Source organism: Sturnira hondurensis, unplaced genomic scaffold (genome assembly GCF_014824575.4).
Source record: "Sturnira hondurensis isolate 20B ecotype Veracruz unplaced genomic scaffold, ASM1482457v3 Scaffold0000880, whole genome shotgun sequence".
Lineage (NCBI taxonomy): Eukaryota > Metazoa > Chordata > Mammalia > Chiroptera > Phyllostomidae > Sturnira > Sturnira hondurensis.
The window spans coordinates 4,499,383-4,525,718 of record NW_028073511.1 but is presented as its reverse complement, the minus strand read 5'-3'; the positions used below and the strand labels follow the sequence as shown (position 1 = coordinate 4,525,718).

The window sequence follows — 26,336 nt, the reverse complement described above, 5'->3', positions numbered from 1 at the left end:
CCTTAGCTAACACAAACTAGTTTCAAATGGGTTCCGAAGGGAAATTTTTTACTGTGGCAATTTTTGAGTATTATTTTTAAGTAATCCTATTACTTAAACTTTCCACACACACACATAACTATTTTGGAAACAGAAAATATAAAGTTGCAAATGCAGCATGGTTGAGTAGGACTACTAGCTTTGAACTCATTAAGAGGCAGGACAGTGCCCTGGCCAGATGGCTCAGTTGGTTAGAGCATCACCCGATACACCAGGGTTGGGGGTTTGATCCCTGGTCAGGGCACATTCAGGCGACAGCCTAACCCTTTCTCTCTCTCTCTCCAAAAGAAAAAAAAAAAAGAGGGAGGATGGTGAAGGTTATATGCATGTAGATCAGCTCATTTCTGTTGTGAGTCTTCTGTTGTTGCAACATCAGATGAAGACTCAGAAATATGATATGCAATTTCATAAACCATTAACTAGATATTACCATATTCTGAACACTATAAATAATAAGGTAATATCACTGCATCTGTAAGCTTAATATTTAAACTGGACACACTAAAGCAACAGATACCTAAGACACAGAAATATGACTTCTTTATAAACACTGGCATTTGAAATAAAAATGTATATGGAAAAAAGGACCAGTAGATTTGAGGAGAAAGAGGAGCATGGCCACTTGAACTAATTAATACTGGACCACCAACAAAGGTTATGTTCCATCATCTTCAGCCAGAGAGTTGTTCAATAATGAGTTTCAGCCAAATACTACTGTAACGTGTAATAACAGTTCTCATTCTGAGGTATGTGGGTTTCAGAGGATTTGTGAATCTCCTGGAAATTGCACACAAAATTGCCTTAAGTGTAGCTTTGTATTTTTCTGAGACAAGACAGATTTTCAAAAGGATATGTAGCCCTCAAAAAAAAAAACCTTTAAAGAACCAATAATTTAAAGCATTATAAAAGAAATCCCAAATTTTACTTTAAAAAAATAAGCTACACTGTAAAATATGATACACAAAGTTAAGACCAAAGAAAACCCTCTTTATTATGATCAGTAAATCTCTGACTCTGATGCAGAATAATAAAGAAATCATGACGTTTTGTCACCAGCCGGTTATGTATGATACCTTTGCCTCTTTCAAGTGGCACATTTTTAGTGTCCATTGTGTTTTCCCTACAGAACTAAAGGATCCATGGACTCCAAATTGATAAACTCTCCTGTATCAGGATCAGAGAATAAAATAATTTCTAAATGCTCATTCCCACGAGCTTCGCTAGACAGTTCTACTACCCTTCAACACAACATGTGAAAGGCATATTTATACAGTAAAGGAATCTTCAATATTTTAATACATCTTTTTAAAAGACAGAAAACCCCTAGGAAATTCATCACTGTAACTAGAAATAAGCTAAACTCTCTTGGAGCTTTTTCTGGAGAAATCTGTATTGTTTCTATAAGTAATAACAGATTGCCTTATTTTCCCCCCCAAAAGTTAACTTGCCATAGATTTGTACCCGGTTTCCTTTTGGTTAATATCCATATTTTAAAGGTTTTTCTGTTTCTTTTTTTTCCTTGTCTTTTTTTTTACTGAAAGCTGTTCTGAATAAGAACAATGTTACAAAATAATAGTTCTAAAAGTACATGTTACAAATGTAGGGAGAACAGATACACTGTTTTGAATATAGCCATGATCAAAAGCCCTAGAACATATCTAGGAACAAAGTGTAGACACCCTGTTGAAAAGCTTCTAGATACAGAAAGAATTCTTTGGGAAATCCAGTTGAATTCCATGTTCATAATATTTGATTAAAAACATATAAGACTCAGATTCTCTTAGATCTGATATCTAGAACCATCATAATCTAGTATTACCACAAAAGCAAATTTTTTATTGCTCTAATTTTATTCTAGTCTAAAAAATATTTTTAACCATCAAGTATATTTATTTTTAAAGTGCTTTCATGCACATTATATCATAAGTTTTTAGCAAGTAGATAAAGTAAATAAAGATAACTCATTAAAAAAATCACTATTCATTCCCCTATACATCAATAATCAAGTAGAAAAAAATTTAAAATATCACCATAGGCCCTGGCTGGTGTAGCTCAGTGGATTGAGTGCAGCCTGGGAGCCAAAGGGTCACCGGTTCAATTCCCAGTCAGGGCACATGCCTGGGTTGTGGGCCAGGCCCCCACTGGGGCCCACATGAGAGGCAACCACACAGTGATGTTTCTCTCCCTCTTTCTCCCTTTCCCTCTCTATAAAATAAATAAATAAAATCTTAAAAAACATATATTTAAAAAAATCATTATGAAGTACATTTTAAAAATCACCATAGTAATTAAAAATTAAAGCATCTATGAACTAACATAACAAATGAATGTACAAGATCTTCATAAAAAATTAAAGCTTTAATAAAGCCATTATAGTTGGATATTAATATAATAATAAAGGGAATCTTGATCCCACCTCATACCCTACAGACATTTACACAATGGATTGTAAAACTAAATGTGAAAAGCAAAACAATAAAGCTTCTAAAATAAGACAGGGAATTTCTTCATGACCTTGAAATAGGAAAAGATTTCTTAAACAGGACATAAATGCTATCCATAAAGTTTTAGGAAAAGAAATTGGACCAAATTAAGTAAAAAACCCGAGACTTCCGCCAAGATGGAGGCATAGGTGGAAACACTGTGCCTTCTCCCACAACCAAGTTTGAATACAACAAAGGTTTTGAGAACAAAGACGCAGCCAAAGAACAGAAAACTGAACTATACGGAAGTCCGACAACAACAAACCCTTCAACCAGGTCCAGTAAGAGGGGCGGAGCCAGCAGCCGAGCAGGGTCGGGCAGGAAGGATCCCCAGACCCAGGCGACCCAGGTGACCCAGGCGCACAGGCAGCCAGGGTAACATCACGGACCCAGTGAGGGTGCAGGGCAGGCTGAGCGTGGTCACACATTCGCATGCAGATAAACCAGCAGAGGTGTGAGCAGTGAGACAAACCCGCCCCAGTGGCGGGAGGAGGCAGAAGGGACCCCCGTTGATTTCCTTTGACCCCACCCCCACATACAGCATCACAACCCAGCAACTGAGTTGCCCCACCCTGGTGAACACCTCATACATACACCTGGCTCCGCTCCTCATACATAACAGGCACGAACAGTCCAAAACATGGCTCAAGAAGAACTCAAAGCCCCAGAGCCAGTAACTCTAAGCAACCAAGAAATAGCCAACCTCTCAGATGCACAATTCAAAATACTGGTGATCAGGATGCTCACAGAACTGGTTGATTAAAGTCACAAATTAGAGGAACATATGAAGACTAAACTAATTGAAATGAAGGGAAATGCACAGGAAACCAATAGTGATGGAAAGGAAACTGGGACTCAAATCAATGGAGTGGACCAGAAGGAAGAACAAAACATCCAACCAGAAAAGAATAAAGAAACAAGAATTCAAAAAAATGAGGAGAGGCTTAGGGACTTCCAGGACACCTTTAAACGTTCCAACATCCGAATTATAGGGGTACCAGAAGGGGAAAAGAAATAGCCACAAGTGGAAAACATATTTGAACAAATAATACAGGAGAACTTCCCCAGTCTGGCAAAGGAAACAGACTTCCAGGAAATCCAGGAAGCTCAGTGAGTCCCAAAGAAGTTGGACCCAAGAAGGAACACACCAAGGCACATCACAATTACATTGCCCAAGATTAAAATGAAGGAGGGAATCCTAGAAGTAGCAAGAGATAAGGGGATAGTCACCTACAAAGGAGTTCCCATCAGACTGTCAGTGGATTTCTCAAATGAGACCTTACAGGCAAGAAGGGGCTGCAAAGAAGTATTCCAAGTCATGAAATCCAAAGACCTACAGCCAAGATTGCTCTATCCAGCAAAGCTTTCATTTAGAATGGAAGGGCAGGTAAAGTGCTTCTCAGATAAGGTCAAGTTAAAGGAGTTCATCATCACCAAGCCCTTATTATATGAAATGTTAAAAGGACTTATATAAGAAAAAGAAGATGAAAAATATGAACAGTGAAAGGGCAGCAAACTCACAGTTATCAACAACCACACCTAAAACAAAAGCAAACCAAGAGGACAGCTAGATCAGGAGCAGAACCATAGAAATGAAGAACACATGGAGGGTTAGCAACAGGGGAGTGGGAGGAGGAGAAGGGGGAAGAAGGTACAGAAAATAGCATAGACAGTAGGCAAAAAATAGATAGGGGGGAGGGCAAGAATAGTAGGGGAAATATAGAATCTAAAGAACTTGAGACACGTGGTCATAAACTAAAGGGGGGGAGGGAGAGGTGGTGTGCAGGGTGGAGGGGAATGAAGGGGGGAATAGAACTGTAATGATATAATCAATAAAATATATTTTAAAAAAATAAATAAAAATAAATAAATCAAAAGCCTCTGTTCATCAAAAGCCACTATTAAGAGAGTGGGGGGAAAAAAGCCACAGACTGGAGATATTTACCATATGTATATTTGATAAAGGAGTCGCATCTACCACAAAAAAGTCCTATACGAGAAGACAAGGTAATCCAACAAAAAGTGAGTGAAAGACTTAAACATACACTCCATGAAAGGAGATAATCTAAATGGTCAATAAACTTATAAAAATGTGATCAATTTCACTGACATGCAAACTCAAACCACAATGTGATATCACTATCACATTTTGATATATACCTATCAAAATGGCTGTTTTTTGATCTGTGTCATATTTATTCAAACTGGTTTACTTTGTGAAAATCAAAGTGTGTACTCTTACAATTTGTGTATTTTATGTATATCAATTCAAACTTCAGATAAGAAAGAAAAAGGAAAACATACTAGATTCCAGATCTCAGAAGAAGCTGATATACTACAACAGGTAAATCAAATACTTTTTTTAAAAGATTTTATTTATTTATCTTTAGAGGGGAAGGGAAGGAGAGAAGGAGAGAAATATCAATGTATGGTTGCCACTTGTGAGTCCCCTGCTGGGAGTTGGCCTGCAGGGAACCGGACTGCAACCCAGGCATGTGCCCTGACTGGGAATCGAACCACAATCCTTTGGTTCACATGCCCGTGCTCAAACCACTGAGCTACACCAGCCAGGGCTAAATCAAATACTTTTTAAAAAATTTACTGAAGCCCTGGCTGGTGTAGCTGAGTGGATTGAGTGCGGGCCTGTGAACCAAAGGATCGTGGTTCGATTCCCAGTCAGGACACATGCCTGGGTTGCAGGCCAGTTCCCAGCAGGGGACACACGAGAGGCAACCATACATTGATATTTCCCTCCCTCTCTCCTTCCCTTCCCCTCTAAAGATAAATAAATATAATATTTTAAAAAATAAAAAAATAAATTCATTGAAAGTGCCCTGGTGGGATAGCTTAGTTGGTTAGAGCACCATCCCAATATGCCAAGGTTACAGGTTCAATCCCTGGTCAGGATACATATAAGAATCAACCAATGAATGTATAGATAAGTGAAACAGCATATTGATGTTTCTCTCTCTCTCAAAAATCAATAAATAAAACAATTTTAATCTACTAAAAGGGATATAAATGAAGACTTAAAACATTAGTGAGATATGGTTACTGGTGGGATAATTTAACATTAAGATAACTATTCTCTCTAAATATGTAAATTTAATATAATTCCATCAGGATTTTTTAAGGAATTCAACTTACGTATTCTAAAATACATACTGAACAATAAACGTGTAACCCTGGCTGGTGTAGCTCTGAGTGTGGGCCTGCAAACCATAGGGTCTCTGGTTCAATTCCCAGTTAGGGCACATGCCTGGGTTGGGGACCAGGTCCCTAGTAGGGGGTGCTTGAGAGGCAACCATACATTGATGTTTCTCTCCCTCTCTCCTTCCCTTTTCCTCTCTCTAAAAACAAATAAAATCTTTTTTAAAAAAGATGCATAAATAAGAAAATTTTGAAAAATAAAAGCAGGAGTCCTTATCAATACTATGACATACTACAAACAGTGATAACGACAATGTGTTTCTGGAGCAGGAGCGGGGACTATCACTAATGTGATACTACACTAATATAATGTGATAATGTGATACTACCACTAATGTGATACTACAAAAACAGACCCTCTTATATATGGGGGTTGAGAAAGAGTGACTTGCTTAATAAACAATTGTTGGGAAAACTAGTTCACATGAAAAATAATAATTAAGTGACTCCCCACCTTAAATCAAATAAAAAGGTGAATTCCATATGACTGAAAACCTAAAAATAAACTATAATGCAAAGAGAAGAAAATGTGTGAACTAGTGGAAAACAGATGTCTAAAATAAAATTCAAAGTGCACAAACTATAAGGTGAAAAATTTATGAACTAAAAAATTTTGTTCAACAAATCGTGACATAAACAAAGTTAATGAGTGACAGCCTTGAAAGAAGATGTTTGAAATGTCAAAACAGACAAGGTGGGGTAGGCTGGGATGGAAGTAAACTGTACTTGAAAAATAATTAAATAAATAAAATTAAAAAAAAAAAACAGACAAGGGACTGATTAATCACTAGGATACACAAGGAACTCCTGCAAAAAAAAAAAAAAAGGCATGAAATCCAATGGAAAAGTGGGTAATATTACAAATAAGCCATTCACAGAAAGTAGACACTCAGTTGGCTAACTGGCTAACAAGTATATGAAGAGATGCTCAACCTCAGTAATTTAAAGCAAACAAAAAATAGAAAACACCACTTTATAGCCATCATATTGGTAAAGATTTTTAAATATTAGATAATATCAATTGCTGATGATGGGGGCGAGGGAAGAATTCTTGTGTTCTGCCAGGGGTAGGGGGAAATTGTTATAGCGATTCTGGGGAGCAAATTGGCAGTGTTTAGTGAAACTAGGTATATGTGTACACCCTATCACCTAGCTGTCCACTCATGAAAACATTTCCAAGAGAAATACTTGCACAGGTCCCAAAGAGGATGAATGAGGACAGTCATCATGTAAACAGTGGAAAGTTAGAAGCAATCAGTGAGATCACCTCTAGGAGAATGGTGTGTAAACATGGGAGAGCTATATTATGCATTATGCTGCAATAAGTAAAAGCAACCAAATACACATAAATATAGCTATACAGAGAGAGCTATAAAATCACCATTGAAAGAAAATTAAGAAGAAGAATGAGCTCTATAACACAATACTAGACTGTAATTGAGAAGCACAAACTTAAAAAGCACATACACAAAGTAACATGGTATAATTATAAAGACATATACATATTTAAGATATACCAAATGTACTGGTGGTGCCAAAGGATGTGTGAGGTTGGGAGGGAGTGGGAGGAATCACCAGAGAGAGAAAAAGAAGTAAAATAAAATGATAGAGACTTTGCACAACTCCCAGTACTTGAGGTCTATCTTAAAAGAAAAAAACAAAGCAAAACAAAACACCTCACCTTCCTTATGATAAAGAAAGCAAGTTAAAATAATATAAATTAACCTGCAAATGATAGAAGTACTCAGTCAGACTTCTGTTGATAACTGTAACCTGCCCTAATCATATCTAAAGAGAAACTTGATTTCATACAGATCTCAAGCTTCTAAAAATCCATATACCTGGAAAGATAAAAGAATTTGGATATCCTTCCATATGAGTCCTTGTAATTCATTCAGGTTGCAGTTTAAGTGTCCTTTCAATCAGTCCAAGAATATCAGTGTGACCAAGCAAAGCAGGTTCCAAAGGCAGGAAGCAGAAGCAAATGATGCTATGGAAGTACCTTTCTGAACAGTCCCTTCTGCTGTTGTAGGGTCTTGGGGCAACCCTTCAATGTAGGTGGTTGGCAACAAATCTGCTGAGATAGGCTGACCTTGTAGCTTTTGTAGTCTCTCTTGTACAGCACTGGTTAGGTCTACATAAGCTTCATCAATGCTGGCACGTTCAATCACAGCAAAACGAGACATTACCTCCATCACTTCCACACTGGCTTCCCGGTACCTAAGGAGTATAAGGATTATAGACATAGGCAATAAATGGAGCCAACATTGAGACTATGGGCCACATCCCTCCCTCATAATAGAATAATAATATACGTAATCAGTCTAAGACCTCCTTAAAGAAAGGAATGGCTTGTCAGAGAATAGATAGTAACCCAACTAAAGGGATCAATAAGCAGGAAGACAGTCAATAACAGAAGCAAGGAAAGAGAACCATACAGGCAAACATTTGCAGGGCAACTCCAGCACAGTAAGGTAGAAAGCATTGAGACCATGAATATGCCTATGTGACAAGGATTACTCTAAAGGGAAAAGAAGCCCTGGCTGGTGTAGCTCAGTGGATTGAGTGCTGGCCTGCAAATCAAAGGGTCACTGGTTCAATTCCCAGTCAAGGCACATGCCTAGGTTGTGGGCCAGGTCCCCAGTGAGGGGCATGCAAGAGGCAACCACATATTGATATTTCTCTTCCTCTCTTCCTCCCTCCCTCCTCCTCTCTCTAAAAAATAAATAAATACAATCTTTTTTTAAAAAGAAATGCTTCCAACTAGTTTAACTAGAAACATTTTACTGTGATCACCCATTCCTTTTTTAAATTTTCATATACACACCACATAGTATTCTGCTTCTACTGTTGTCTTCAAACAAGAAGTAACCAAAAATGAGCCCTGGCTGGCATAGCTCAGTGGATTGAGCCTGGGCCTGTGAACCAGACGATCGCGGTTCGATTCCCAGTCAGGGCACATACCTGGGTTGCAGGCCAGTTCCTTGCAGGCTAACTACCAGCAGGGGATACACAAAAAAGGCAACCATACATTGATGTTTCTCTCCCTCTCTCCTTCCCCTCTAAAGATAAATAAATAAATAAAATCTAAAAAAAAAAATGAGGTAACTTATAGAGAACATCACACTGACTAGTGAACCCAAGTATCTTCTCCTCAGGATGGTAGTTCTCACTATAAATTAACCAAATGACATGCGTATAAAATCCGCAGTCAGTGGTGAGTTTAACATGTGAGCTGGTCCTTGCTACACACACACACAACCAGTCAAGACCAATCACTTCTTCATGAACTTGCATGTCATCCTTGCATAGGAGCCATGCTAATCTTCTCTGTATTGTTTCCATTTTAGTACACGTGCTGCCAAAGCAAGCATCAATCACTTCTGAATACACTGACATTCAAATGATAAAGTTGAAGATCAGCTTCTAGAACGTGACAGTGTGCCTGGACAGGCACACAGCCTCCCCTAGGGGATACCAGTCTCACCATATACTGTCTATTCAAACCAAAACAAGCAGCTCTTCTGGCTGCATAGAGCTAGTTTTCTATGGTAATATGGGGATATTTCCTTTGCTTTGCACTTACTACAGAATTTAAATAAGTTATTTATTCTTGTTCAACCTATTTTATTTATTATAAAAATAAAATTATGTGCACCCCTTCATTAAGATATCTATCAAAACTAGTGAAATTTGTTCTAAAACATTCTCAAATGACAGAATTAGAGAAAGAATTAGAAAAAGGTGGCCTTTTTTAAAGTCATTTTTTGGGCCGGAGAGTCAGACGCGCCCCCCCCCCACCAAAAAGAGAGAGTGAGCTCAAGTGTGCACAACAGCATGAGAGCTCAATACACTCGCCCACATACATGGTGAGGAAAGGATACCCGGCTGTAGTGGTTGTTTCTCCTTCACAGCCTCCTGAGCCAATTGCTCCAATGTATTCTCAAGAATATTTAATGACCTTACTGTATAAATACTTTTAAAAATCTTATTTTTATTTTTAATAACCTGGTATCTCAAGCTAATTATTAAAATAATCTTAAAGATTTTATTTTTAGAAAGAGGGGAAGAGAGGGGGAAAAAAGGGAGAGAAACATCAATCAGTTGCCTCTCACACGCCCCCTACTGGGCCCGCAACCCAGGCATGTGCCCTGACTGGGAATCGAAATAGGGACCTTTCAGTTCACAGGTCAATGGTTGATCCACTGAGTCACACCAGCCAGGGCTAAACTAAACTTTAAATCAGCAGGTCTTGATAATGCTCTTGTCTACAAACTTACTCCTATATTTTCTGAAACTGCTTTTGTTCAAAAAGTTTAAAGTTGGTGGCATGTGACTTTTCAAAATCACACAGTTATATTTCTGGAAAGTTATACTGTCTCTATTAGCATAAAATTCTATTCAATGCAATGTAGCATATGTCTGTTAGTTGAATTAATTCTAATTTAGGGTTAAGGTATTAATAAGCTCCAGTCAAATATGTCTTGTTTCCTGGCAATAACTTCAATGTGTGGTTGGCTATGACACTCTACCTTTAAACTTCCAATTCACAGGTGAATTCAGGAATATCTCAAGTCCCAAATCAAAGCATGATCGCTACACACCACAACACATGGTATAATGTACTATGAGAATGTGGATAGTGGAATATGAAAAAAACTGAATCCTGCCCTGGCTGGTGTAGCTCAGTGGATTGAGCACAGGCATGAGAACCAGAGGATCGCAGTTCGATTCCCAGTCAGGGCACATGCCTGGGTTGCAGGCCAGTTCCCTGCAGTCCAACTCCCAGCAGGGGACGCACGAAAGGCAACCATACATTGATGTTTCTCTCCCTCTCTCCTTCCCCTCTAAAAGATAAATAAATAAATAAATAATCTAAAAAAAAAAACCTGAATTCTCAGTCTTCTATTTTCTTGCTATGGAAAATTATTTAACCTCTCTAAGCTTGTTTCCTCATCTGTGAGTGTGTGGTGGGGAGGGAGTGTACTACTGGAACATACCATATTACAACATGAAATTTAAGAGATAGTGCTTATGGAGAGCTTAATACAGTGCCTGACATATGACATATACTCAACACAAACTATTGGGATTATTAAAATGGTTTGGGCTTGTAACTGCCTCTCACTTGGCTATGGCTATAGATGTCTCCCATTTCAAGACTAGCCTCCTAAAATTTGGGAAGAGACAGGTCAGTTAAAAATCAGAGATGGTACTCTCCTTTAAGATTGTTCAATTCTAAAAAAAAAAAAAAGATTGTTCAATTCTGGCAAATAATTCTAGATATCATATTAGAATGTTAGTTTGACTCGGCCTTTTCTGAAAAAAACTCTTAGTTTCACAGTCAATTTAATTACCTCAAATACTGCAGGTTTGGCTTGAGAACACAGAAATTGATATTGAGTTATATTATAACAACCATTTTTTAAAATTTATTTTTTAATTCTTGTTTATCCTATTAGTTTTCCCAATTTTTCCCTCTTTGCCCTCCTCCGTCCAGCCCACCCTGCTCCAGCAGTCCATTCTCACACCACTGTCCATGTCCATGGGTCGTTCATACATGCTCTTTGACTAGTCCCTTCCCCTTCCTTCCACCAGTCCCCCTTGCCCCGCCCCACCCCCGTTTCTCAGGCAGCTGTCAGTCTGTTCCCTGTTTCCATGTCTCTGGTTCTGTTTTGCTCATTAGTTTATTTTGTTGATTAGGTTCAACCAACTTTAAAGTAAGAAAGTGAGAAGGGGTCAAGAACAGCAATTATTGCAGATTATAATGACTCTGAACTACTCCTGAAATACAATATCGGAGTCTGTTTTCATATGACATAGAAAAGTTGGCTAACTTCCCTGACTAATGTGGCTCAGTTGGCTGGGTGTCATCCTGCAAAGCAAAAAGTCACCAGTTCGATTCCCAATCAAGGCACATGCCTAGATTTGGGTTCAGTCCCAGCAGAGGCGTGGGTAGGAGGCAACAAGATCAACGTTTCTCTCTCACACCAATGTTTCTCTCCCTGTCTTTCCCCCTCCCTTCCCCTCTCTCTAAAAATAAAGAAATAACTTTTAAAAGTCGGCTGATGAAAGGTAACTTTTTCAGACATTATTTACACAAAACTAATTTGAAACATCAGTTCCTAGCGTCGTTGCATATTATTTCCAGCCCTTCCCAACCCCTTAAACAATCTGTTCTTCTTACTTCATGAGGTTAGCTTTCCCACGGGACTCGCGAACTTGTGCCAGTAGAAGATCTGGGCATAACTTCTTTGCATCATCTGCCCACATGTTTCTAGTGACCCCAAATGCACGAGCTTCATAACTCACTGCAATTATTCTAAGGTTAGAAAGAAAAGGGACATAAAAATACTATATGATCATAGGCAAAAGCAACTAAAATTTAACATGTACAGGCTATAAACATTAAGAGCAGAAACTTTTTGGCCATAGATGCCACTATTTGATTTCAAACACAGCAGTTCATTACTCTCAAAAATAGTACCTAGCATAGTGCCATGCATTCTTATAAATTAAAACAGTAGTTGACAGCTTCAACAATAATTATGATACCTACCCACCACCCTTCCATGATTTGTACTGTACGACTGCACAAGGTTTATTCCTCAAATGAGGATTTTGCCGCTGCTCCACTTGAACAAAAAAACAGTCCATGTCCACTAGAGCTACTACCCGATCCTGTCCATTAGCCATGTTTCTGTAAGACAATATTTTATAGACAGTTAAAAAGGATACCTAATCCAAAGCGCCAAGAAAAACTGTATTTCTCTCCTTCCAGTGTTGAGTTACCATGAGCATGAGATCCTGGAAACTAACAAGAATGAAAAAGGCATTTTCATTTACTACTCGAAGAAGAATAATAAATTGGTACAATTTTAGGAAGGTAGTAAGTATTAAAAACTTTAAAATATCCATCTCCCAAAAGAACTGAACACTTCACAAAAGATATACAAATAGTCAACAGGGCCTTGGCTGGTGTGGCTCAGTGCATTGAGCGCCAGCCTGAGAACCAAAGGATCACTGGTTAGTTTCCCAGTCAGAGCACGTGCCTGGGTTGTGGGCCAGGTCCCCAACTGGGGGCACATAAGAGGGAGTTGCTACACATTGATGTTTCTCTCCCTCTCCTTCTCCATCCCTTTCTCTGAAAATAAATAAATAGAATCTTTAAAAAAATAGTCAACAGGCACATGAAAATGAAAATAGCATTAGTCTTACAGAAATGCAAATTAAAACCACAATTCACATTGACAAAGAAATTAAGCCAACAGTTAATCTAATTCATACATAAATCTCAAGTATAAATTCAGGGAAAAGAGAAACAGAAAATGATGTATAACATCACAGCATTCATGTGAATTTCTTTTTTTCCTTTTATTTAAAAACAAAAAACAAAAAACAAAAACAGCAGGGATTGAGCCAGTGGAAGACACTGGTGAAGCCCCAAGCAGTTCCTCTTTTTTTTCAAGTTTTTATTTATTTATTTTTAGAGAGGAGAAGGGTGGGAGAAAGAAGAGGGAAACATCAATGTGTGGTTGCCTCTCTCACACCCCCAACTGGAGACCTGGCCCACAACCCAGGCACGTGACCTGACTGGGAATCAAAGTGGCAATCCCTGTTCCCAGGCTGGCACTCAATCCACTGAGCCACATCAGCCAGGGCATCATGTGAATTTCTTTAACTTTCTATTTTGAAATAATGTTAGACTTAAAAAATATTGCAAAAATAGCAGGTTCTCCTACACCTAGTTCCCTCTAATGTTAATATTTTACATAGCATAATTATCAAAGCTAAAAAATGAACATTGGTATGATATTTAACTACTTGAATTTTACCAGTTATTCCACTAATACCTTTTTTCTGTTCCAGGATCCACTCTAGTACCCAGTCTTAGTCATCGTGTCCACTTAATCTTCTCTATCTGAAACGCCTCCTAAATCTTCCCTTGTTTTTCATCACCTTCACACTTTTGAAGAAAACTAGTTAGTTACTTTGAGAATATATTTCTCTCTAGGTTGGTCTGATGTTTTCTCTTGATTAGACCAAGGTTATGCATTTTTGCCAAGAATATTACATAAGTTATCTGCTCTTCTCAGTGTATCATTTTGGGAGGTACATAATATCAATATGTCTTATTACTGGTGATATTAACCATGACCATTTAGTTGAGAAAGTATTTGCCCTGTTTCTCATGTTAAAGTTACTATTTTTCCTTTTGTAACCAATCTAAGGGGAGATACTTTGAGGCTGCAAATATCCTGTTTCTCCTCAAATCTTCAACCACTAAGCACCCATCAGTGAATCTTGCCTGGGACAACTATTTTGCAGTGTTCTAATAGTGATTTTCTACTCATTCATGTAAATTTCTGAAAACAAAAGAAAAAAATGCTACATACTATTCCAGCATAGACATGTATAAAAGTATGGACAGTAGATTGGAAGAATAAACCTTATATACTTGATAGTGGATACAGACTAATATTATCATTTAACAATATTAGAAATTTAGAAGAAGGAATGTAAACTAAAGAAGTTTGCTCCCAAACTTTGCTGTATACTGGAATCACCTAGGAACATTTAAATAATATTGATATTGGCTTTTAGGGTTGACCACCAGACACCATAATTTAATTGGTATGGATATGAGCTGGGCATTGTGATTTCTACAAGCTTTCCAGGCCCTTTTAATACGTAGCAGAGATTGAGAAACACTAACCTAAAGTATATAAGATACTTATGAAAACACCAGTAACTCATGATTTAAATATGAGAAACACAGGTTATACAGTTGAGTAACCACTCAACTGTATTCTTTTTAAAAAGTGTCAAAAATTAACATTCACTTTGAAAAAAGTGGCATGCAACTACAAAGTGGAAGATTAGTGGAAAGAAAACAATGAGTTTTTAAAAATCAGAGAGTCAAGGCATTAATTCCTAATAAATAAATTATATCACTGAAAAGAGGCGAATGAAATACATTGACAGAAGTGCCTTTTGCATAGCACTGGAACAGATGCCAGAGTAAAAATAGTAAATGTGTTTTCACACACACAAAAACAACAGATACGCACCACAGTGATACAAGTACCAGAAATGGAGTATGAATAGGGAGCAGTGATTTAAGTCCAGCAAACAAATTAGTAAGTATATACATGCAAAAACCGATATGCACACTTTAACAGATAATGAAGCTGTTCAAGTTTTCAGTTTACATATTTTGCTGGTGAAGGGAGGAGCTTTTTAAAAGATGGAAAATGAAACACACTCTCTGCCAAAACCCTATTTTCGGAATAAGGGTAATACTACTGTGAAGCATATATAGCAAGCACTTCAAAAGATCAGCACAGCTCAAACCTTCAATACTTGCAATTATTCGTCTTTAAGTATCTCAATTTATCCCAATCTGCACAAAACAAGTTTGGTGCCAATATGGTGATAACACATCCAAGAAAAGTAAGTACAAGAGGGAGGTTTAAGAGCTACAGAGAAAAATATTAATTTTTTCCACGCGAAAAATTCTCTTAGGGGAGAATACCAAGGCTATATACTCTGTGAGCGTGTATTTCCAGTTCATGTAACTTTGGCCCGATGTTGTCACCAGTCACTACTATATCATAAAACCAATAGCTAAGACAACCCGAAAGGTTTGAAAACAGTGATACCGAAAATTTTTGAATTCTCTTACCAATGTGGCAAACCCCTGGCAAAACTGCCAAACTGCGGACGCTGCAAATGCTGGGCTTGGTGTCCACTGGAAGATGACGGGGTCTTGAGTAACTGTCCCTTTTCCGGGAGCAAGCCAGTTAGTATCGAGAGATTTATTCCCCGTTAGGTTGAAAACAGACGGAGGGTCGCAGAGAATCCTTGCTCCGGCAGCGCCCCAAACCACCGGGTTGATTCAGCCAAAGCCAGCGCGCTCAACGGCTAACACCCTTGACAGCTATCAATCGGCGCGCTCGTCGCGAAGGGCGTTGACGCGCCTGCGCAAGGAGGCCCTTCCGTCCCCAGCTTCGCCCACCCTGGGCAACCGTCACGAGTGAGCCGCCACTTCCGCCAGCGCGTGCGTAGTGGAGGATCGGGCGCGTGTGCCCCGCCGGTTCTTTCCTGGCTGGATCTTCTGCCGCACACGGCTCCTCCTCCCGCTCTCCACCCCTCACCTCGCCGCGGCCCGGTACTAGCTTGTTATAACGTTGAGGGAGCCGTCTGTACCTTGTGTTCCCGGGACGGCCCTAGTACGCTCCCCCGGCGCGTGGCAGTAGCCATGGCAATGGATCAAGTGAACGCGCTGTGCGAGCAGCTGGTGAAAGCGGTGACGGTCATGATGGACCCCAGCTCCACCCAGCGCTATCGGTTGGAAGCCCTGAAGGTAGCTGGGGTCTGGCGCGCGGGGCTTGCCCTAGACCCTCCCTCAGCCCAGTCACCTCGGCGCCGCCCACAACCCTGGTAGTCTCCTGCCCACGCGGCCCTTGGACTTCTCTCCTTAACACTGAGGGGCCTTCTTTCACCGCCCTCCGCGCCTCTTCCCACTGCCAGTCTTCTCTGTTGGTGACGCCGGCCCTTTTCCCGGGACGTCCCGGTCGGTAACTGCTTTTGGCGGTCTCGTCTCACCACCACTTCGCATTGCCCTCACCTCCCCTTTTCCCCACTTCACTCTTGTTCGCACTAGCACGCCCGCCTCCACAGCTGGCTAAACTTAACTTTATTCCCCAGAGCCCCACGTCCACGCATCCCCTCGCCTTTCCGTGGCGCACGTGTCCATCCCGTACTCAGCACCAGCAGCATTCTTTACGGTCTCCCTGCTCTAGGAGTTTCCCTGCTAACCCGTTCTCCTGACCCTCCTTAAATGAGCACCAGACCCCGTAGTGTCTTGTTAGTGTTCTTTTACTTAAATCTTTACACCCCTCCATGACCTCTATGTGTGTTGGTATTTCTGGGCTGATTCTCACATGCCCCCCCCCCATATTTTTTTATTGTGTGATATTCTTAGGTTATTTTGCGCAAAGGTGACCTTCCAACCACTTGCTTTGCATTTTAACAAGGGCACTTTGATTTCCTGAAAGTAGTTTTCTCGAGTCCCGGGCGCTCTGCTCCTGGGACTGACTCTTGTGCTGCAATTTGGGGATGCTAATACGAATGGAGATGCTAATGCAATACGAGCATATTCCTGAATCAAACAGTGTATGTGGGCTGTGAGAAATGAAATAACCATTAGGGAAAAAATGCTTGTGCAGTGCGCAGTTTAAGTGATGTACAGTGACCATCACTTGAAGGAAATTTAAAATATGTAGATTTATGCCCCAGAATTTGGAATTAAACCGGTGGGTTGTACTTGGTTTTTTTTTTTTGCTATAATATATTAAAAATAGACACAAAAGTAGAGAGACTGCAATGATTTTGTGTATGCCCATTGCATGAACTCAGGTGTTACAAAGATTTTACATTTGCTTTATCCACCTTCACCAAAAATTTTTAAAACATCCTAAAAATTGTTGTTACACTCCTATATACTTCAGAGGTGTATCTCTGACATATTTTTTTAGTCTTTTAGGTAAGATTTTTTTTCAACATTAGTTGGGATAGTACATGGGAAATCTAGAACTATGAAAGCGAAAGGAATGTTAATGGGTTCCTTACTTATAATATTTATCTGTATTTTGCAATGTAAAAATATGGCTCAGGTTAGAGTTAAGATGAAGGTTTTTTTTAGTCCTTACCCTCTTGGCTAGTAAGGAAAACGTTAACTTTTCTTCTTTTAGTTTTGTGAGGAGTTTAAAGAAAAGTGCCCTGTCTGTGTCCCCTGTGGTTTGAGGCTGGCTGAGAAAACACAGATTGCTATCGTCAGACATTTCGGCCTTCAGATCCTGGAACACGTTGTCAAGTAAGGAGCTTTTGGGTGTTACCACTGAAGTCTTGAAGGAGCAAATCTTTAGTTCTTCTATAACTCATAGAGCTACTCTTTAGGTTAGTAGAAAAGAGGGATCCCCAAGAAGAAAGGACTCATCCCCAGGAGGTTAACACAGCTTCACTGGAGCTCTCATTCAGGACCTAACCTTTCCCTTCTTCAGTTTATTTGTCCATGTGGAACTGCACAGTACATAATAAACATTCTACAAATATTAGCTGATCATCATTCAACCAGCATTTATTGAGTTCTGACTATATGCCATAGATCTCTAAGTCTTTTTAGAATAATGCAATGCATAGGAAAATAAATCTTTTGATTAGGCATTTTTGCCTTTAATTTTTTTTCCTTAAGTTTGCGCATGGGCCTTCTCTGAATGGCAACGCCAAAGCAGAATCATATGAAAATAACTGAAAACCCTTTCTAACTTTAGTCTCCTACCCCCAACGTCTATCAGAAGAATCAGTTGGTTTTTAAGAATTAGCCAGTTTTTCTGGATTTGCGGCATTACTTTGTAAACCATCACAGAAATGGAATTAGCAATATCAAGATTATATTTTTCTGAAAACCAGTTACATTGTTGCAGTTTTTCAGGGGTATACATTTGCTTTTGGTGTGTCAGGAAAACCAATGGGAAAGCCGATCTGTGTGCAAATCCTGTATGGGTTCTGATTAATGGCCCACTGCCTAAATAAAACTATTTCCCCAGACTTTCTCTGTTGTTAGCATTTTGGTTACTTGTGGACTGTTTTGTTCTTTGAGGCATATGAAATCAAAAGTTTAATTTCTTAGTGAAATTGCCAACATAATCTAGCATCAGGCTCAGAGTCTCCTAAAGAGAAGACTTCTAATGTGGTCTGTTGACTTTATGCATTTTGGTGGCCAGGTTTCGGTGGAACAGCATGTCTCGATTGGAGAAGGTCTATCTGAAGAACAGTGTCATGGAGCTGATTGAAAATGTAAGGAATTGTTGTTTGGAAGACTTGTGTTTCCAATGTAGTTTAAACAGAGTGACTTCTTTAATGTAGCGTTTGTGTAAAAATTCAGTGGTTCTACATGTCAGACAGCCTGCTTTGTATGACATTAAATGTTACCTTCAAGGTAAGAAGAACCACCATCACAAGAAATTGTAATTCATCACAAATAATTCATACACAAACACTGTATCATAGTAACAGTAAAAAATAAGCAGAATGAATTTGTTTCAGGAGTCAGAATACAGCTTTAAACATGTTCAAAATCCATAGCCTTTTTTTCTTTTTCTTTTTTTTTTCTTAAAGATTTTATTTATTTATCTTTAGAGAAAGAGGGGGAGGGAGGGAGAAATCGAGGAAGAGTAACATCCATATATGAGGGTTGCCTCCTGCACACCCCGTACTGAGGACCTGGCCTGCAACCCATACATGTGCCCTGACTGGGAATCGAACCAGCAACCTTTCAGTTCACAGTCCAGTACTCAATCCACTGAGCCACCCAGCCAGGACCTTTTTTCCTTTTTAAAGGGCATAAAAAGTGGAATTCCCACCCATGTTCATCCCCAAAGTCTGGTGCCTTTGATAGAAAAAAAATCTTCAAAATTATTAATTAACTCAGGCTCTGTAATTTGCTAGTTCTGGGAAAACTTGATAAAAATCATAATAGTCTTTCTGTATCTTCTCATACTAGAACTATTGGTGAAATATTTAGGTGCTCCTAACTCTCCCATTTTAGCAGCCCCTCAACATATTCCTTATTTCTGTTTTCTTCCAACCTGGCCCTCTAACAAAATGAAACCATCAATATGATGGTTTCTTCATATTGATGAAGGTCTCTTCCATTTCTAAAGGACAACAGTGATGTCTTCCTTGCTCTGTGTGACAGCCATTTTATTAGCTGGTGAAACCCTCACTTAAGTTTTAAGTGGGAGGAATAATTAGGAAGAATGCAGGACAAATGACTCAGACATGGAGAACAGGTTTATTTATTCTGTTTAGTCTAAATGCAGGCTTGCTGATGAGTTTTTATACTTTTATTGTCCTCTTTTCCCTTTGAATTCACTCTTGCAGACCTCTTAATATCTCTTATTCTTTTTCAGGGAACACTGAATATCTTGGAAGAGGAGAACCATATTAAAGATGTTCTGTCTCGAATTGTAGTAGAAATGATCAAGCGGGAGTGGCCACAGCACTGGCCTGACATGCTCATAGAATTGGACACTCTTTCCAAACAAGGGGTATGAGATACAGTAGTGCCAATTCAGTGTTTGTGGTTTTGGTGTTTTTGGCTCTTTGGGGGTTTCTTTGTTTTGTCAACAGAAAAGAGCTTTTAGGCATACCTATAAAAGAAAAGATATTTTAGTTTAATTTAACTTGCTTATTTCTGTTGATACAGGAAACACAGACAGAATTAGTGATGTTCATCCTTTTGCGACTGGCAGAGGATGTAGTGACCTTTCATACACTGCCCTTTCAAAGAAGAAGGGACATCCAGCAAACATTAACCCAGAACATGGAAAGGATCTTCAGTTTTCTACTTAACACACTTCAAGAAAATGTAAACAAGTACCGGCAAGTGGTAAGGGATATGCCACCTCCCCAAAGTTGTGTTTTTTAGTGAGTCTTCTTTTGTTTGTTTAAAGTTACAATGAGCAAGGAACTAAGGCTTCTAGTTCAAAAGAAAAGGCCATCTTATGAACAAATAAGAAATAGGTGACAGGAAAAACAAGGACTGATTTCCTTTTTTTTTTTTTAAAGAACTGATTTTCTACTAGAACAAATAATTCCTTTTACAGTAAGAAAATTCATTAAATAGTATAAAGATGAAGGATAATTCTTAATATTTGAAAGTCCAGGTATCTCATAGGTCAGGGTAGTAACCCTATTAAAATTTGATGATTAGTCCTGTCCCTCTTTTAGTATAAACTGTGCCAAGTTTTATTCATTGTGGCTACATAATTCTTGGTGTTTTGTTCTTCTTGATGAGGTAGAGTTACTCTTAATTTTCATTTTTCCCTTCTGCAGAAAAGGACAAGCCAGATACTCTCTTTCCAGCCATTGTCATTTTTAGCAGAGAGCCTTCAGAAGAAGGCAGTGTGAAAGTTAACCTAGTATAGAAAGTTAACCTAGTCCCCACCAGGGGGTAATTTAGCCCCCCAGATTTTCCCAGGTAGGGATCGCTACTAGCATCTGGTGGGTAGATGCCAGGGATGCTGCTAAACATTATATAATATACAGTTCCCACAATAAAGAATAATCCAACCCAAAATGTCAAAAGTGCTGAGTTGAAAAGCCTTACTCTNTTACTCTTAATTTTCATTTTTCCCTTCTGCAGAAAAGGACAAGCCAGATACTCTCTTTCCAGCCATTGTCATTTTTAGCAGAGAGCCTTCAGAAGAAGGCAGTGTGAAAGTTAACCTAGTATAGAAAGTTAATCTAGTCCCCACCAGGGGGTAATTTAGCCCCCCAGATTTTCCCAGGTAGGGATCGCTACTAGCATCTGGTGGGTAGATGCCAGGGATGCTGCTAAGCATTATATAATATACAGTTCCCACAATAAAGAATAATCCAACCCAAAATGTCAAAAGTGCTGAGTTGAAAAGCCTTACTCTTTATCTTTATGCGCACCCCCCGCCCCTCCCCCCCCGGCAACTTTATTAGGTCTGTTCTCAGAAAAGCACTAGATACTAACACTAGTAGGAGAAGGTACTATGAGCTATTTTGGTGTGGAGGAGTTCACAGAGAGTACATAATATATATAGATACCATATACAGGGTGGGACAAAATAGGTTTACAGTTGTGAGTATGTGAAACAGTTTATTCTTGTGTTGTTATTTATTAATAATTGTATTTTTTCATTCCGAAATATAAAGGTCTTTCTTTGTTTTGATTTTTAGAGAGGGATAGGTGGAGGGAGGAAAAGAGAGAAACATTGATTTGTTGTTTCACTTGCATGTGCATTCATTGGTTGCTTCTTGTATGTGCCCTGACCAGAGATCAAACCCATAACCTCGGCCTGTCAGGGCAGCGTTCGAACCAACTGAGCTGTGTGGCCAGGGCATAAAGCCCTTTTTAACTAAACTATAGTTGACATACATTGTTGATATTAGTTTCAGGTGTATTAGCAGTGATATTTCACATTTATACACCTTATGAAGTGATCACCACAAAAAGTGTACTATCCATCTGTCCTCATACAGAGTTATTGTGATACTACTAACTGTAGTCCAGCTGTTGTACTTTACATTTGTGACTTATTTATGATGGTAAGTTCGTACCTTTTTATCCCCTTCACCATTTAATCATACCTGACCACCCAACCCTCTGGCAGCTGTCAGCTTTTCTGTATCTATGAGTCTGTTTGCTCATTTGTTTAGTTTTTTAGATTCTACACATAAGTGAAATGATAATAATATTTGTCTTTCTTTGACTTTTTTCACTCAGCATAATACTCTCTAGGTCACAGGTGGCAAACACAAGGTCCGCAGGCCGAATCCGGCCCTCCACCTTATCTTATCCAGCCTGCCACCTTATTTCTACCTGGTGGCAGCTCTGAGCTCTCACTTAACTGTTAAGGAGTAATTACATATATACAGTCCTAAAGTTACATTTGGCCCTTTGAAAGCAACTGTGAGGCTAATGTGGCCCCACCAGTGAAAGTGAGTTTGACACCTTGCTCTAGGTCTATCCATGTTGTTGCAAATGGCAAGGTTTCTTCCTTCCTTCCTTCCTTCCTTCCTTCCTTCCTTTCTTTCTTTCTCTCTCTCTCTCTCTCTCCCCCCCTCTCCCTCTCTCTCTTTCTTTTTCATGGCTGAGTAATATTCCTCTGTGGGGGGGTTTGGATATATCCTCCTCTTTCTTCATCCGCCTATTGATTGACACCTAGGTTGCTTTCATACAATATCTCGGCTATTGTAAATAATGCTACAGGTAACAAAGGGGTGCATAGATCTTTCTGAAGTAGTTTTCTTCAGATAACTGCCCAGAAGTCAAATTGTGGGTCCTTTGTCTCTTGTTATAGCCATTGTTTTAAAGTCTATTTTGTCTGATAAAAGTACTGCTATCCCAGCTTCTTTTTTTTTCCTTTCCATTTTCATGAAATACTTTTTTCCATCCCTCTACCTTCATCACATGAAAAATCTATGTGTGTCTTTCAGTCTGGAGTCTGCTGTAGGCAGCAAATGTAAAGGTTTTATGTTTTTATCCATTCAGTCATCCTATGTATTTTCTTTTCTTTTTTGTTTTTAAAAAATATTTTTTTATTTATTTTTACAGAGGGAAAGGGAGGGAGAGAAACATTCATGTGTGGTTACCTCTAGTATGCCCCTAATGGGGACCTGGCCTGCAACCCATGCACGTGCCCTGACTCGGAATCGAACTGGTGACCCTTTGGTTCGCAGGCCTGCAAACCAAATGTAGCTCAATCCACTGAGCTACACCAGCCAGGGCCCTATGTATTTTCAATGAATCATTTAGTCAACTTAAATTTAAAGTAATTATTGATAGATATGTACTTATTGCCACTTTAATCTTTTTCATACTAGGTTTATAAGTGGTTGGTCTACTCTCTACCATATGTTTGCCTTTACTAGTGAGATTTTTTTTTCAATATTTTATTTATTTATTTAGAGACGGGGAAAGGAGGGAGAAAGAGAGGGAGAGAAGCATTGATGTGTAAGGTGTTCCCTGGATTGGATGGACTAGTGTGGCTTCCTGTTGTGGCTGGGCCACAACTTCTGTGGACACACTGGCAGATGAGGCTGGTCCCTGGCCCACTGGCTAAGAGGTCTGGCCACACTGTTACAGACTCACTGGTGTGCGTGGCAAGCCTTCAGTGTGGCTGGCTGCAAGGTCCACCCATGCTATTGCAGAGACACTGCTGTGTGCTGGTGCCACCAGCTAAGGCTTCCCACTGGGAGTGGCAGGGCAGGAGCCACTTTGGAGGGATGCTAGCTTTAATGAGTCCTCATGGAAATAAATGCCAGTGTGGGGTGAACAGTGTTAGCAGTGCTAATAGTGTGTCAGAAATAGTGCTTGCCAGCACCTCTGACTGAGGAGAAAGTTCCAAAAGATCCCTGTCTCTCTAGCACATACCCTAAAATTAGTCAATTTATCACATTCACATGTGATCCAGGTGCTTTTCAAACTGCTGCCTCTGTGCCAGGACTCAAAAAGGCCACAACCCAGGTTTCCTATTGCTCTTTGGCTCTCCCAGATGTGAGCCCCACTGGGGGTTCATCTTCCTGGTGCAGGTTTCCTGGGCCAGGACTCTGACCCCTTGCTCTTCTGGGATGGTTTCTGCAGTTGTGGTATTCTTCCCACTTGTGAGTCACCGTGTGGGGAGTAGGGGATAGGGTAGGTTCTGACTGGTTCTGACTGTTCTTAGTCTCTACTCCTCCTGCCTGCTCCTGCCTGCTTTAGTCTGGTGTTTTCTTTGTGTACATAGTTGTAGAAAATCTGTTCTGCTAGTCTTCAGGTTATTCTGGGAGATACTCTATTTGTAGTTGCAGTTTTAGTGTCAATGAGAGGCTCTAGTAGGAGGATCTTCCTACTCCACCAACTTGAACTTGAAGCCAGGAGCCTTGCTCTTTTTTTTTTTAGATTTTATTTATTTATCTTTAGAGGGGAAGGGAAGGAGAGAATGAGAGAAATATCAATGTATGGTTGCCTCTGGTGAGTCCCCTGCTGGGAACTGGCCTGCAACCCAGGCATGTGCCCTGACTGGGAATCGAACCGTGATCGTGTCCACTGAGCTACACCAGCCAGGGCCAGAAGCCTTGCTCTTGAATACCAGTGTAGCTTGTCTGTGAAATGTTCCTTGTGGTTGGTGCACTGCTGTTACAACAAATGTGTCTCCTGATGTGTGGGGGCAACTTTGCCAGCAAGTTCCCCCCCGTCTGCCACAGATGAAAGTAACACCACCAAGACATGATCTGCTTGGGGAGGAGAGGTGGCCAATCTCTTAGAGGAGAAAGGCTAAGAGCCCCTTCCTCAATGGCTTTTACTGGGTTGAAATACACAGAAATACAGGGCGGTAAGGATCAAACAGTAGATAACATTTCAAAGAAATCTGAGGGCTTAGTGTGAGTTGGTGTCTGTCAGGAAAGGGGGTTGCAGAAGCTTTGGGACACATACTCATTTTCTTCTTGGACCCTTACATGAATGAAAGCACTCTTAGCAAAGCAGGCTTCACAGGACTTTTAGGAATTCTTATGTCCGATCACCCTGGATCCTGATGTAGCCAGCAAGAGGCTGCACTGCCTCCCCTATCACAGGTTTTCAGGCTTAAGTGGATTAGAGCCAGGAAGCATTGCTCCCAGAGGACATGGGGACTTGGGCTATGTCAGAATAGCCTGGGGGCGAGGGTCCATCACTCCCTTTTTGTTGCAACCCCCCGAGTTGTTCCATGATGGCCTCCTAAGTGATCATGTCTGGCTTAAGTTGCACCTCCTCTAAGGACTCGTACCCATCTCTGACTAGCCGACCAAGCATTGGGGGCAGGGGATGAAGCAGAAGCAGTGCTGCTGCCAGAGATAAGCTTTGTCTCAGTGGCCCGCATTCTGGAGGTTGCTCACTCAGCCTTAGCCATGGGAGGCAGTTACAACTCCTAAAACCAGGCAGAGCAGTTCCCAACATGGATGGGATTGCCAAGTCTATTAGTTATTGTATTGTTTTCCATATGAAATACCTGTATACCTATTTTTGCCATACCCTGTACTTGTTTACACTTTCTATGGTATTTAATCCTCGAAACCCCGAGTCAGAAAGTATTGTTTCCATTTTGCAGATGAGGAAAACCAAGGCTTGGGGTAATTATTAAAGAATTTCTTTAAATGATTTGGTTAGAATTCAAGCCCCATTCTTCTTACTAGAGTAGACTTTTCCCCCTAAAATATCTCCCTGAGATTTTTCAAAGAAAATATCAAGGAAATACTTGCATTTAAAAACCTATGTGGGCACGTTGTCCCTCCTGGAAGCACGCCCACGTTTTTCTTCCCTCTCAGGCATCCATCTCCTAAACTCTAATGGCCCAATTAGACTTGCTACAAGGGTAGCAATGGGCAGCAGCAGCCCATTCCAGGCTAACCCCCTGAGCCTGTCTCAGAGCCTGTTAGTCAGAGAAAAGGCCCCCTTTTCTCTGACTTCCCAGGGAGCCAAAACAGCCCACCTAGGCCCTCTATTGTTACTGCTCTTATCCTAAGCCCTTCCTTGTTTCACTGTCCCCAGGTTTAATAAACATAATCTCAAAAGCACCTGGACTCGTGTTGTGAAATCTTTTCTGCACAAAACCAAGAACCCACACACTATACAGGTTGCACTAGGGCAGACCTGCTGTGGGCCTTGTTCCCGGCTGTTAACAGTTGAATGGATATCCCACAGGCCTGGAGCAAGCAGAGGATGTTAGTCTGGGGTTCCCAGTGTCTGGATCTCCAGCCCTCCTCAGGGAGTGAGAGGATCTCTCCCTCTCTGAACTTTGATATGAACCAGTTAGACTGATGTGGCTGTGTCTTGTTTAATAAAAGAAGAGAAAGTTTCAGTACCTTAACAATCTTTGCCCACAGCTAAGCCTGATTGGATTGGTGGTGTGGATAACATGGGATCGATTATTTCATTCATTCAAGAAGAAAAACAGTTGTTTAAAATAAAATAAATAAACTCAAATTTTCTTCCTTTAAAAAAACCAAAACAAAAACCAAACCTATATGATGAGGGTGAAGGAGGTATTC

At 40.0% G+C, this 26,336-nt stretch overlaps 2 protein-coding genes and 1 non-coding gene across 4 annotated transcripts in view; 1 reads left to right on the top strand and 2 right to left on the bottom strand.

Annotated features, from left to right (window-relative positions):
* Positions 1 to 15,712, bottom strand: part of POLH (DNA polymerase eta) — a 35,746-nt gene extending 20,034 nt beyond the window's left edge. The window contains exons 1-4 of the mRNA XM_037053572.1: positions 15,418 to 15,712; positions 12,292 to 12,432; positions 11,920 to 12,054; positions 7,735 to 7,952 (exon numbers count right to left, since the gene is read on the bottom strand). Of these exons, the coding sequence (XP_036909467.1) occupies positions 7,735 to 7,952; positions 11,920 to 12,054; positions 12,292 to 12,428 (490 nt within the window). The 5' untranslated portion in view covers positions 12,429 to 12,432; positions 15,418 to 15,712. The remainder of the gene's footprint in view (positions 1 to 7,734; positions 7,953 to 11,919; positions 12,055 to 12,291; positions 12,433 to 15,417) is intronic.
* LOC118994462 (U6 spliceosomal RNA) lies at positions 9,000 to 9,102 on the bottom strand. Its single transcript, XR_005068053.1, has one exon. It is a non-coding gene; the product is annotated as a U6 spliceosomal RNA (small nuclear RNA).
* Positions 15,713 to 15,785: 73 nt separating the features above from the next.
* Positions 15,786 to 26,336, top strand: part of XPO5 (exportin 5) — a 68,605-nt gene continuing 58,054 nt past the window's right edge. For both annotated transcript variants that reach the window (XM_037053559.1, XM_037053551.1), the window contains exons 1-5: positions 15,786 to 16,098; positions 17,489 to 17,610; positions 18,521 to 18,593; positions 19,709 to 19,846; positions 20,005 to 20,187. In XM_037053559.1, coding sequence (XP_036909454.1) covers positions 15,994 to 16,098; positions 17,489 to 17,610; positions 18,521 to 18,593; positions 19,709 to 19,846; positions 20,005 to 20,187 — 621 coding nt within the window. In that variant the 5' untranslated portion in view covers positions 15,786 to 15,993. The remainder of the gene's footprint in view (positions 16,099 to 17,488; positions 17,611 to 18,520; positions 18,594 to 19,708; positions 19,847 to 20,004; positions 20,188 to 26,336) is intronic.